Source organism: Sinocyclocheilus anshuiensis, unplaced genomic scaffold, assembly GCF_001515605.1.
Source record: "Sinocyclocheilus anshuiensis isolate Anshui unplaced genomic scaffold, SAMN03320099.WGS_v1.1 scaffold961, whole genome shotgun sequence".
Classification (NCBI taxonomy): Eukaryota; Metazoa; Chordata; class Actinopteri; order Cypriniformes; family Cyprinidae; genus Sinocyclocheilus; species Sinocyclocheilus anshuiensis.
In genome coordinates, this window is record NW_015557049.1 from 853,809 (window position 1) to 868,960 (window position 15,152).

Sequence of the window (15,152 nt, forward strand, 5' to 3'; positions counted from 1 at the left end):
GCTAGTCAAGATCACCAGCTCCCTAAGCTATGCCTTCACAACCCAGCTGAAACTGAGCGTCAAGCACATCACCCACCTTCAAGAGGAGCTGACAAGTGCTGAATGCCGCATAGACAAGCTGGAAGTGAAAGTTCAAGATCAACTCAAAGCACCCAACGAGAGGGAGCAGGAAACAACGGAACAAGTTAAGAATCTCCAAGCAGCCCTGGCAGCAGCTCAACTCGACCAACAACCTGCAAAGGCTGCCCAGAAAGACCTGGTAAACAGACTCCAGTATGCCGAACAGCTACTAGAGAAAGCCAAGAATCACATCAGAGACAAGAATGCTGAAATAATTACCTTGAAAGACCACCAGTTGTGCAGCAACTAAAAACAACACTATTCTACTCGTAGTTGGGCATAACAGCAACAGAGCCTGCTAGTGGACCCGATCCACTCAGTTTACTGTCTCCGTCCCTTCTCTCCTGTTCTCTCCTGCTTTCTTTCCTCTTTACTCTTCACCTGCGTAGGGACCTGCAAGAACCATCAATCAATTCTATGTGAATGAAATACACAATCTTGCCGAAAAAGACGAATCATTCTTATGAATTTGATTGTAATCAACCCCTCCTTCGTTCTTCCTAACCTCCCTACATTTGGAAACGCAATCCAAATTTTAGCATCTCATCCAACGCTGAGATCAATTTAATAGAGATAAGTGGTGAACAACTGTCGCCTTCGCAGCCTCCCTGGTGAGCGGCCCAACTGTAAGGTGACTGAAAAGGAATTGTTTATTTTAATTTAATTGTTTTCACCTTTTTCTCTCTTTTCCCCCTTCCTCATTAGAAGTGACGAAGTCTTCGCATCCCTAGTCTACTTAGACACCCCGAGACCAACACAATCATCATCAGCCTCACCACTGCTGAGCAGAGCAGAGTCCCACGTCCTGGCATATGACGAAAGGCGCGAAGGGTCACAACCCAACACCTCACCTGCCTTCGCCACACAACCCTTTCCTGCCAACGAAAGAATACCTCCCATCCAAGCAGACCTTGGAGCTGCACATGGGATGACCATCAAAGACCTCAACAAGCTGTCTAAAAACATCAACAAGTTCAACCCAAACTCCAAAGAGGGCCACGACATCCAGGCCTACCTGCAAGATATCGACTTTCATCTGGAAATGAGACCTCGTGACTGACAGAGACAGGTTGTACCTCCTTAGAGCCACGTCAAGTCCTGAGGTACGAAACTTTCTAGATTGACAGCCCAGTCAAACTACCAGCTACTTCGTGAGGTCCTGATTAAAGAGTTTACAGACCCTGAGTCTGAACATGGACTGTTAACTGCCTTGGAGATCAAACAAGGTCTCCGAGTTACGTTTTGCCCAACGCCTTGTATCCGAAAGAGTGCTGTCTAAACTTCAAATTCAGACCACAGCTCCGCGTCGTCAGCCAACGCCCAACCACTGGCTTCCCCAAGACTGAACTTCCAGCCAATCACCGTAAAACAGTGATTCTGTCCAAATTCCCTTTAAAATCTTAAATGATTCCCTTTGAGCTAAATTGACCTGTTTCCCTTACAATTTACACATAAACCAACAAAATTCCTCAGGAGAAATGAGTGAAAAAACAAACAACACACACACTCAGAGGGACAGAAATCCATTAATGCTATAATGGCTGAAGGAAAAGCGTGTGTATAAATGCATGTGAAAATGATAAATAGGACATAGAGAGATGCAAACAAACCACAGCCAAAAGACAGACTGAAAACAAAGAAGCAATTTAGCAGATATGAGCTGCCATCATCTCATGAGACATACAAACTAAATCACTATAAATATTTATAATGACAACCACTGCCGTCACTGATAAATATTAAACAACGTCTGTGTGTGTGTCTGTGTGTGTGTACGTCAGCCTTATCACACACACTATAGGTTGTTTATATAGCGTATTGTGAAGCATGACTTTGTGTGTTACACTGCAAGAAATGGCTGTTTGAAAATAAAAAGTAATAGAGATTTATGCTCAAGAAGTGATAAAACAACCTTCCCATGGAATAAGACAAAACAACTTGGTAAGATTATGTAATACAAGACAAAAAATCAGCTTTGACAACAAAACTAAAACCGAAAATCCCAACTTGACCTTTGCTGATGCTGTGCATGATGTATGATTTAAATCACAGACTATATCAATATTATAAATTAAATAAATTCAAATAAATGAATAAAATTTTATTATATATACTGTATGTATGTGTATATATATAAAAAAATCCTATTTCATATAAATTATGTTCTTTTGTATTTTCTATTCACCATCCTGAAAAGAAAAATGTATCATGGCTTCCACAAAAATCTTAAGCTGCGCAAATGTTTTCAACATTGATAATAAAAAAAATGTTTATTGAGCAGCAAATCAGAATCAGAAAGAGCTTTATTTCCAAGTTTGCACATACAAGGAATTTGTTCTGGTGACAGAAGCTTCCAGTGCACAGAGACAACAACAACAACACACAGATAACAAGAAATCAAGACGTGAATAAAATACACATATGTATATCTATTTGATTTGATATATCTGATTTTGTAGCTGAGCCAAACCAGACAGTTATTGAAGTTCACAGGACAGACTCAATGATGGCTGAGTTTAAATGTGTGAGCAGCTCCTGTGGCAGGTTGAACTTCCTCAACTGGCAAAGGAAGTACAATCTCAGTTGGGCATTTTTAACAATGGAGTCTATGTGATTGTCTCACTTCAGGAGCTTGACAGAGGGGTCAGTAGAGGTGCAGTCGTTGGTGTAGAGGGAGAAGAGCAGTGGGGAGAGAACACATCCCTGGGGGACACCAGTACTGATGGTGCGGCTGTATGACATGAATTTCCCCAGTCTCACTAGCTGTTGCCATCTGTCAGAAAGCTGGTGAGCCATTGACAGATAGAGCTAGGAACAGATAGCTGAGTTTGGTAGGTCTGGAGAGTGCTGAGATGATTGTATTAAAAGCCGAACTGAAGTCCACAAACAGGATCCTCACATAAGTCCCTGGTTTGTCTAGATTTTGTAGGATATAATGCAGTTCCATGTTGACTGCATCATCCACGGACCTGTTTGCTCGATAAGTAAACTGCAAGGGGTCCAGTGAGGGTCCAGTGATTCCTTCAGATACAGTAAGCCAACACCAGTCTCTCAAACGACTTCATGACTACAGATGTTGCAACAGGTCAGTAGTCATTAAGTCCTGTGATTTTGGGTTTCTTTGGGAAGGGGATGATGGTGAAGCATTTGAAGCAGGCATGGACTTCGCACAGCTTCAATGATCTGTTGAAGACCTGTGAAAAGATGTGGGCCAGCTGGTCAGCACGGGTTTTCAGACAGGCTGGTGAAACACCTGGGGGATGGTGTCTTGTAGTTTGTAATGTCTTTCAGGCCTTTCCACACTGAAGCAGTGTCGTTTGCTGAAAACTGGTTTTCCAGCTTTTTGGAGTAGATCCTCTTAGCCACTCTGATCTCCTGTCATTGTTGTATGTTAAATACGTCCTGGTAGGAATGCACATATCCTCACAGAAGCTGATGTATGATGTCATAGATCGTGAGCTCTTCCAGATCGGTGGCATCAGCTTCAAAAACCCTCTGCGGCACTGGAGCCCTCAACGAAATAGGCCATGTTCACCTCCGACTCCACTTACAGCGATCACCTCTCTGCCTGCTGACTAAACCTTGGCTTGAGGTGCACAAACATAAGCACACAGCTGTGATGTGAAACTACACTTGTTTTATAATGCAGATACTGTATTTCTGCAAAGTGAGGTTCTTACTAATCTCGCTTACATTACTAATACACTATTCACTGTTACTTGCTTTAATGGCGGATGTGTGTCTACCTTTGAGTGGTCAAACTAGGATTTACACAAGCTTCAGTCTGGATCCAGAACACCTGAGAAGAGATTATGCCAACCCCTCAGAGGACCTCAGATGATGCCAACCCTGAAACAACATACAGAACTACCACATTTTGCTATAAGTTTGATTGCATCATATAATAATTGCTGTTAATAGTGTTCATCGTCTGTTTTATTACGTCTTAAATTGATTTTTCCGTACTGCTGGTTCGTCTGGTCAGAGGAGAACTGGCCCCCCGACTGAGTCTGGTTTCTCCCAAGGTTTTTTCTCCATTCTGTCACCGATGGAGTTTTGGTTCCTTGCCGCTGTCGCCTCTGGCTTGCTTAGCTGGGGCCACTTTATTTCCAGCGATACCGTTGACTTGATTGCAAAGATACTATTTAAACTGAGCTGGATGTTGACATCACTGAATTCAATGATGAACTGTCTTTAACTGAAAAATTAGTGTTTACTATTGTCATTTTGCATTATTGACACACTATTTTCCTAATTAATGCTGTTCAGTTGCTTTGACACAATCTGTATTGTTAACAGCGCTATATAAATAAAGGTGACTTGACTTGACTTACTCACTAATTAACTTCACCTGCTTCACAGTGAACGTGTGTGTGATCCCACCTGCTTTAACAGCTCGCTGAATAATGGCACACCATGAAAAGTGATGCTATTGAGCTGTGAATCTGCAGCTGATTTTACAGGCCGGTGGTGCAGGATCACAGCACTAACCCCACTTAATGAAATAAAAGAGCTTTTATGACAATGTTAAAAAGACAGACAGCATGGATTCACAATTCAGATAATATGAGCGGGTAATAAGTGATCGCTAAGGGTTAATGAGGCTATATTTATGGGGTGATATAGTCTGGAATTGTGTTAAAGGGACAGTGTCATTGAAAATTTGAAGGAAAAAGGCTTTTCTTGCACTCTTGACATAAAACAGGTGACTAAAGTCTACGTTTACACGACAATGATGTAGTCAAAAACGGAAAAAACATTTCCCTTGCGTTTTTAAAAAGTTTCACGTATACACGACAACATTTTCAAAATGATTTGCGTTTACACATATCCGCAAAAATGGCCAAAAAAACGCTGTATTACGTATGCCAGGCCAGTAGTTGGCGCTGTCATCTTGTTAGTAAACAGGACCTGTAGGGAAGTGATGATTATATGTTGTATATGATGCGTCTCCGCTGTTGGTTGTAATATTGGTGAAGTAAATCTGCACTTTGCTGAAGAAGCGTTAGCAAACTCTTGAGCAGCAACAACTGTAACATGTACTCTGCCATTGTTGTGTACGTTTGTTCGCACTTGCCTTTAAAATTGACACGCACTGCGCATGTCTACATACCTAACACGTACTACGTACGTGCATGACGTCACCATTTTCAAATATTCCCGTTTTGGGTGTTTACACGGAAACGATAACTGTGCCGTTTTCAAAAACTTGCACTTTGAAACCCGTTTTCAAAAATATGCATTTTCAGTCCCCAAAACGCCATTGTCATGTAAACGAACAGCAAAACGTATAAAACGTTTCCCGTTTTTGGCTAAAAACATTGTCGAGTAAACATGAATTGATCATTTTCAGGGACCTCAGGAAAAACAAAAAATAAAATGTGACAAATAGTATAGTCATAGTGTATGTAAAACTGTAATTTCTACTAGGAGCTAGTAGGAGCACTAAAAAATGCAAATATAATTATATAAATATAATTATTGTTTTCAAACAACTTGAATGGGCACAAACCCTTCACTAATATCTAGAATGAGCTATGACATCCAATAGAGCAGATAGGAAAATAATAATGTACTGTATATTAGGGGTCGGCAATCTGACGATTTTATATCGGGATCGATCTAGAAGACATCTACGATCTACTTTTCAAGCGAATCTTAGAGATCGTGATCTTTTATGTTCTCGTAATAATGTTAAAACTACAGCAATGACTGCCTACTAGATGACTATGACTGGCCAAATTATATCACGTGTCTTTATTATGTGTCTTTCATGCGTGATGATGTATTTGAAAACAATGCAATGTGAGCTAGCAATAGTAGTGCGATGAATGAAATTTTAAATTCAGTTTCGATTTTAATAAAACGATTATTAAACCACTTGCCGTTTCTTTAATTTAAAGCAGTGTGCTTTTGACCATCCTTAAAAGCTTAACGCCCAAATAAGTCAAATCATGTAACGTGACTGTCGTAAAAGGCAGTTTTCTGCGAGACGAGCTTTATTTAAAAAAAAAGAGTTATTAAAAGCACATTAACTGCGAAAGAGCCTGTTCCTCAGGCACATTTTGTGTGAGCGCTCCGGCACAGAGCTAAACACGAACAAGCAAAGTATACTTAGGGTTTCAAGTACACGCATAAACGGTCAAATATACACAAAAAAAATGTCAAAAAATGTCTGTCTTGGCGAGTATTTACGTAAAGACAATCAGTTATGTCTTAAATTAACAAACAACTGGGAAAGAAATTGGATGCGTGTCAGTATTAGATCTGTGCTTTCGGTCTTAAAGAGACAGCAGCCTAATAAACATACTGCTGTCTGTGTCATTCATGTTAAACAACAAAAGACAGAGAAAATCCCTCACTGCTCTTGACTGAATCACTAACTTTATTAAGAATCAATGTATATTTAATTCATACAGTGATGCAGGGTTTTAAAGTTTAACTCAGGTTTTAGTGACCATTTTGACAACATATTGTTTAATGCAATATTTTAAATTGTTCAAATAGATAAGTCATAAGCTTGTTCCAGTCTGGATATTCTCAATTTGTGAAAATTGTGATTCATATCGTGGATTGTGATTTTGCGTTATAAGATCGTGATATGATATTTTGGGGAGATCGCCCACCCCTACTATATATAATTTAATATTTTGAGAACCATTGAATCAATCAATCAATAGGGCACTGGTAAAATATCCACTAAAATATAATGAAATTGTTTACAAAAAAAAATAATTGCTGCCAGAAAACATGGTTACTTTCGAATGGCAGTTGATGGAGGAGAAAGTTGCATTTTACAATCAGACGGTGCAGTTATGACATCTACCAGTAGGCACTAACTAGCCAAACCAGGTAGTCCAGCACCAAATTCACTTTTTTTAATCCAATGTTGTTACATTTGGGCCATTCAAACAAACTGGTGGTGCCAGTGGCATAGAAATTACATACTTCATCTGTAACTAGGTGAAAGAGAGTGATTTGTGGAGTGATATGATCTTTGGGAGCGTAAGCTCTTCTGTTACGGGAGAAAGTGTCTCCAGCGGTCTTACAAACACTATCACCCACCCACAATCCAGCTACTCAGAGTTTATAAGCTCTTTGGGCTGGTTCAAGGGCACAGATTAAGTTGAAAGACGGACTAAAAACAGCATTTAAAGAACGATCAGCTCCGACAGAGTGATTTGCTCCAGTACTCGGCTTAATGTGTGTCTGAAAATGTTTTACGTCTAAATAAAAAATATAATTTTTGAAAAAAAACAAAAAAAATACATATATATGTATATGTGTATATATATATATATATATATATATATATATATATACACACACGACAGAAGTTGGCAAGAACACCACAAACACATACCTCAATATATACAGTAAAATGTATAATATACATAATTATATGTAAAATATATATAAATATAATTATATAATATAATAAAACACTTTGTTGTTGAGTGTGACCTGTCCTCCATCCAAAACCATATCCTCTCATCTGCTTCAATGGATGAAATATCGCTCTCTCCGTCAAAAAACACTTTTATTGTCTGGCCAATTTTATTGTTATACATTGTTTAACAACTTCTTAGAACAAAATGTTTGTTTTTCGCGTTCTCTTTGATAGTTTTTGACGTCTAACCACCTTTTCCCGTTGTCTCTCATAGGGCGCTCTTTACGCACGGACGCACAAGTTTCCATTATCCTTTGCGCACGGACTTTAGTGCATGATATGTTAAACCTGCCCACTAAAACAACATATTATTCTGTTCAGACGTTCATTGGCTATCAGAAATGACAGTCATTTGCAAACTCTGATGCAATTGGATCGGTCTACTGTATATGTGTATATATATATATATATATATATATATATATATATATACACACACGACTGCCATGGTAGGAAAACATAAAAATTACTGAGTGCCACTTCAAATGAAATTAAGAAAAAAAAGGTGGATCCATCATAATGAGTCAATGACAATAATGACAGGTATCTAACGGGTATGTAAATGTGTATGTTGCAGCATTATAAAAAGTGGTCCATCACATGGATCTACATTACCTTGCAAATTCAACTAAATGACAGTACATTACCTTAGCATGAACAGGCCAAAATTCTGATTAACAGTTATATCTTAACTGTTGTGGCTTGTTTCCAACAGCTACTCCTTTTGGACTGCAGAGGAAGTTCTGAAAGTTCCAGAGTGTTTTCATAGTACATCACGCTCTTTGATCACAAACGATCAAGGAAAACTTGACTACTCATGATATGACCCCTTAAATATTAAACAGGAAAGTTTCTAAGCAGATTTTCCCAGCAAATGGCACCATCACTTCTGATTTGTTCTGTGAATTTGAGTTTTGGCACAAAAATCTTGCACTGCTCCTCACAATACAGAAGCTCTGAACTAGAATTAGTTTTTATGATTAGGACTAGTTTATGCACAGACACCAGTCTAGCCCCTTGATCCAGAGCCTGGACCGTATATCGATCAGTATTGATCTCTATAGCGTCCAGCAGTGAAAGTGACAGAGGGAGAGTGATAATAGGCTGAATTTATAAGCTGCATGTGGTTGTGCGTGGTGATTTATACTCCTGGTGTGGGATGACCTTCAGGACTCTAGAAACAGTCTGTGTGCTGAAATCAAATAAATGACGATGACACCGTGAAAGGGAGAGGAATCTTATGGATGTCAAAGAGTTGTAGATGAGGATCCTAACATCCTAATGTATCATCACGGCTTTCCCACCAGAGACGCAGAGGGAAACTTCACAGAAATCAGTTTCATTTTTTCCCAAATTCCTTTTTGTCCCCCCCCAATTCCATTTTTTTCCATTTCAATTGTTCTGGATTCTGTTTTAATGGTTAAATTATAGTAGCTATTATTATTATTATTCTTAAAATGTTATTAGAATGATATTTTAGGCCCACATGAAATCTCTATTTATTTTTTCTCAGATTCTGCTTTATTTTTCCCAAATTCTGTGCTTTCCATTTTAATGGTTAAATGAAATTTTAGTAATTAAAAAGCATGTTTAATTAATTGAAATCATGACATTTTTACAATTGACAATTACAAATTTTACAATGACAATTTAACAATTCCTTTTAATTTTTCCCACACAACAGAGGTTTACAGCTGTATGATACACCTTAAAATAGTATTATTGTTATTATTAAATCATATTAATAATTTATTATATTATTATTATTATTAAATTATAATTATTATTACTTTGAGAAGTACATTTTACTATACAAAAATAATATATATATCTGGCAAAAACTCTTCAAGCTTGACCAAAATTTTGACAGATTGTTTTAAAGACCTTTGCATTTCTGTGTAAATAATTTTTTATCAAATAAAAAGGTGAGATAATAGTGAATTCTCAAAGCCGTGACATGACAATAGTTTTTATCAAACTAAATGGTGAAATAATAGTTAAGTGAACTCTCCGGAAATTAAGTTTATATGTTCATGTCCTCACCAGACAAGTGTCATGCATACTTGAGTACGTATAGTAGACGAAACCGCATCACTCATTCACACACAGAAAAGCAGAACATACAGATATTTAAATAGCAGTCTTTTTGTGCTTTAGTATTCACAGACATTAGTCTATATCGCAATTCCAAAATCGGCCAAATTCCATGACATTCCACTTTATACTCTAAATTCCATTTTTATTCCAGGATTCTGCAATCCACATTTTCTGTATTGAGGAAATCACAGGGTCCTACTTTATCAATGTTATGATCAACATCATGTAATACATCTGGAGAAAGCGATCTGTGTGTGTGTTCACCTTTATCTGCAGTAGAGATGTTCCAGGAGCGGTGCTCTCGGGTAAGCTGATGTTATAAACCGTCTGGCTGAAGATCGGTCTGTTGTCGTTCTCGTTGACGAGGTCGATGAAGACTCGAGCAAACCCCACATGCTCTGATAGAGACTCGTTGGCATAGAGCTGGAGAGAAGAGCAGCAATGTTACCATCAGCATAAAAAAATTAAAAAATCACACAATGCCAAACACCTAGCGAGCTGCCTATGGAGGATGTATTTTAAGGCACCATCCAAGATAGAAGAACGTTATATTTCATTCAATACTGAAAAATATTAATTAAAAACAATAATCATATACATAAAACAATTGTACATAGCATTTGTGTGTTCCATGTGCTGTATAGAATGCTCCCTTAGTAGGCAGCTACATGAAAGCACTAAACTGCAAAGCAGCTCACTAGGTTTTGGAACAGAGCTAATTTATTAAATCTAAAGTGTCTGATTTATATCACACTTTTATGAGATTTTTATATCTCTGTGATGCAGTATTTAATTGCTGACAAAAAAAAAACGTGGGCAAATGAGCAAAAGACATTACTTTTAGATGAACTGGAACAGATGTTTGCAAGAAACAAGGCTACAAACTGGTTGAGGTAGTGCCTGTTTGAGGGAATCTGCTGTACTGGTCAACAACAATTTGTGAGTGTGTTTTATACTGGTGCAGATTGCAATCATTTGTCAGTTCAGCTAGTATAAGTCCATCGCTGCACGGAGCAGCTTCAGCCAGTTAAACTAAATCAACTGCAGAAACACAGCTGAACTCCAGCAGCATGACAACACTGCTCTCTCTATATAGAAGTACCAGCAATCTATTTGTATTACATTTTCCCCATTCTAAATCTCTGTTTAATTTCTCAAAAAACACTATCCTGGCATGATCATCTATTATCAGTGTATTCTAAATGTTCAAATAAAATGGGCACAGATCCAATGCTTTATAGAGCATTACTGTTGTTCATGCAATGTGTAATGTTATCTGTGAATCATAAGAAAGATGCTCCCTGAATACGAGAACTGATTTTAGCACACGTCCTATAAAACTAACTTAAAATTAAAATCAACTCCATGTACGTCCTTGCAAATTCCTGGTCTTATTGTGAATGATTTATCAGCACAAAGACAGCAGATGTTTGTAAGATAAAATGTAATTTGATCTTACTTTTTAAAAAATCTCTTACTTTTCAATTGCTCCAACCACCTGACACCATGTTCTGCTAAAAATGGCAGATTCGGCATTATGATTGGTCAGATCACTTGTCAATCAAACTTCCTGCGAAGGGTCAATTGCCAATTGCTAAAATCAAGCCCCACTTCATTTTTTTTTTCATGATGAATATCCAGTTTCACTTGTAAAATGCATTTTATGGATGCAAAATAGGTTGTGTTTTGTGTTGATTTTAAATACTCTGCACTGAAATGATCTGAATATTTGTATGCACTAATATCAATATAGGGGCAGATTCAAAATCTATTTGTTTTTATGCAGGTACAACCTTACAGACATATAAATCTTAAAAAATCCTCAGTTTCTATGACAACACAAAATTCATGGAATTTATATACTGATTTACAGTATTTAAACTGAGACAAATTAAATTAGATAAATGCCACTAAATTTAGAATTAAATTTGCACATAACACTGCCATTATGCATAGGCCATTATGCATATTTCACAGTAAATACTTTTATATTGTTACAAAAAATCTATTTAAAATAAATGCTGTTCTTTTGGCCTTTTCCATCCTGAAAAAAAAAACACTGCATTTTCCACAAAAATATTATGCAGCATAAAAAAAAATTCTTGAGAACAAACTCAACATATTAGAATGATTTCTTAAGGATCATGTGACACTAAAGACTGGAGTAATGATGCTGAAAATTCTGAAATTTAGATTAGTGTTTTCTGCACTCACAGAAAAGCTGTAGCTCCTGATGGTTTCGTAGTCCAGTGGGATGGCCACACGCACACGGAGGTCTGCTCTGCCCTGCACTGAGGTGGGAGAGATGCTGAAGTGCTCAGAGTTATTTCCTGTCAGGACCACCTGAAACATGCTGTTCACCCCCTGTAGAGACAGACGGAATAATTTTGCACCATTCTTTTTTTTACTTTATTTAATATTTAATTGTCTATAGCTAAGCAGCAAACAATTCTCCTTCTTTCCATCCTGAAAAAAAACACTGCATTTTCCACAAAAATATTATGCAGCATAAAAAAAAATTATTGAGAACAAACTCAGCATATTAGAATGATTTCTTAAGGATCATGTGACACTAAAGACTGGAGTAATGATGCTGAAAATTCTGAAATTTAGATTAGTGTTTTCTGCACTCACAGAAAAGCTGTAGCTCCTGATGGTTTCGTAGTCCAGTGGGATGGCCACACGCACACGGAGGTCTGCTCTGCCCTGCACTGAGGTGGGAGAGATGCTGAAGTGCTCAGAGTTATTTCCTGTCAGGACCACCTGAAACATGCTGTTCACCCCCTGTAGAGACAGACGGAATAATTTTGCACCATTCTTTTTTTTACTTTATTTAATATTTAATTGTCTATAGCTAAGCAGCAAACAATTCTCCTTCTCAGGTGTTTCTCCTAAGAAAAAGAAACTTATAAGCATCAGAAATTGCACAAGATACGTCGCAGACTGCATAGTGTCAAAGTCAGCCATCAAAACTGACTCAAATATTCTCATCCAAATGTTCTGAGCTGCAATGCAGCTGTAATTTTAAAAGCTCTTATTTGCAGGGTTTCTACAGATTTTTAAAAGGTAAATATACGACTTTTAAAGATCTTTTTAACACCATGTAAAGAAACCGAATGTAATTCTTAAATCAAGATACATTTACTTGAGAAGCAAAATGACATAAGATGAGATTTATTTGTGTGAAATTGATGAAGTTCTTTATTAAAACAAGAACAAATATCTGCAAAAGGGGTCAGAAAAGTCAACTTAATTCAAAGGAAAAACGTGTTTTAATACCCAATTGACATTTATTTATTCTTGTTTTAAGTACAAACTAAAAATAAAATGTAACTTTGTTCAAAACTACATTCAATTTGAATCTCAAGTAAATATATTTTGATTTAAGGATGTTTAGATATATGTATTTGAAAACAAATATAGAAAGAACTATTTATTCAGTGCATTCAACATTTAATGCAATGACTTTATGAATTTAAGTCTTTCTGCTCCCATTGAAGACCTTTTAAGGCCTTAATTTGTGAAAGTGTGAATTAAGACTTTTAAAGACCTTTTCAAGACCTGCAGAAACTCTTGATTTGTGTCTATTTCCCTTTCTCCAAAGGAATTTGAGGGGGAAAACTGCGACTGTTCATACCAACAAATCATGAGCGAGTCATGAAACTCTAGATGATGCAAGCACAGATGCAAGCTGATTGGTTCATGTTGCATATGCAGCCAATTAGCTCACTGCTTTACATCTAAATGGCTGGTTAGAATTCACTAGAGCATTTCACAGTGTGCTATCAGAGTTCCTCTGAAGCCCTCCACCTTCCCCAGCTCCACCTGTATAGATCTAATATGGGTTATTATATACAGTATGCTACTTGTGCAGCAGCAGTATGTCTTAAATACTCATAGAACTGTATCAGCGTATGTATTGGCAGTAGCAAGTTCCTGTACTTGCTTTGCAGCAGCAGCAATAGTCTACAACAACAGCAATAACCAACAGCAACAGCTTTTCAGCAGTGTAGCAGATCTATTCTGCCAAGACCAAATATGTTAACATTGTCATATCCATTACCGTGCTAAAGAGTTGTCATGATAAAACTCCATTAAGTCTTATAAAAAACAACTATGAGCAAAATTGAGCGTACATCACACCTGCAAAAAGTTCCTCTCTCATCCTTTTTTCAAATGTTAGAGTGTGTTTTGACAGTGATTTTATTGGATGGACTCAAAATAAAACTTTACTTAAAAAACTAATAAAATGTTCTGCAATAATCATTTCTGTCTCCCGTCGCTGTTTCAGGTACAGAGAGATCCTGAGCAAATGGAGAGATGACAGGAAGTCCCTCATTAGTGTCATTCTCTCTTCCGTGAGGCCGGTGAGGGGAAGACAGGACATATGGCAGAAAATAAATTCAATGACTCAACACTGTCTTAGAAAGCGCAATTTTCATACATTACACACACTGCATCACACACTCTGATTGAATACAATGCTAATGTGTGAGTGAGGCAGCTGGAGAGAGATTCGCTGACTAAAAACCACAGAGGTGCGTGAGCTGTCACAACAACTTATGACGAGAAGAAATATCTGGAATATAGTTCAGACGGAAAGCGAAGCAAACATACCGACCCAGACACACACATAAGCACGTACGCAAACACACTCAAAAAGCAATAATGTTGAGCATGGTGAGAAGAATCTGTGATTGATTATTGTGTGTGCTTACTTGCTGCTTATCTCTACTAAGTCCACACTTATCTGTCTCTACAATCACTCCATCTCTTCGAGTCTCCTTCTCTCTTTCTTTTTTTCTCGTAATCTCTCTCTCACACAAAAAGGAGAAGATGGGTTGAGGGTTTTGCTCTTATCAGATCTCACATGCACACATAGGAACTGACAAACCAACATGGTAGACCTACAAACCATGTGTACTAGTGTATTTCTTAGTGCTGGGTGATATAGTGAATATTCAGGATGTATTCATGGTTATTTTGCTGGCGATATAAAATTAAGCAACATTATGAATATCGCAACAGTTTTAATGAGCTTTTTGTTTGGTCATTAAGCTTCCTAAAGAGTGTGTCATTACAGTAATTTAGCAATCCTGCTTGCGACTTATCAGTATGAGAGGGCATCATTGTCATCAGTTCAACCTGTTTCAATAAATACCTGTGATTAATAATATAGTATTGTTATGTTGGTTCATAAAAATGAATGCCAAAATTAAAAATGTTCTTTTATTTAATAAAAAAAAGTGTGAAAGTCTCAAGACGCAAAATACAGTATAGAGATACTGTAATTTTCTTAACGTTACAGGAGACAATAACTAATTATCATACTTTTTACTCCATAAACATTTCCACTATTTTTGACCAAACAGTTTGATAAAGTAAATATGGTAAGTTGTCACAATAGTTCACAGGCTTCCAGCTAAATTTCAATACAACTTTAATAACTAAAACTATTTGAGGGAATATATAGTGCTGTGAATAT

General features: G+C 37.2%; 1 protein-coding gene across 1 annotated transcript in view; it reads right to left on the bottom strand.

Annotated features, from left to right (window-relative positions):
- The window catches only part of LOC107676383 (cadherin-23-like), a 267,703-nt gene that overhangs the window by 95,613 nt on the left and 156,938 nt on the right, over positions 1-15,152 (bottom strand). The window contains exons 12-13 of the mRNA XM_016470905.1: positions 12,302-12,451; positions 9,932-10,090 (exon numbers count right to left, since the gene is read on the bottom strand). Of these exons, the coding sequence (XP_016326391.1) occupies positions 9,932-10,090; positions 12,302-12,451 (309 nt within the window). The remainder of the gene's footprint in view (positions 1-9,931; positions 10,091-12,301; positions 12,452-15,152) is intronic.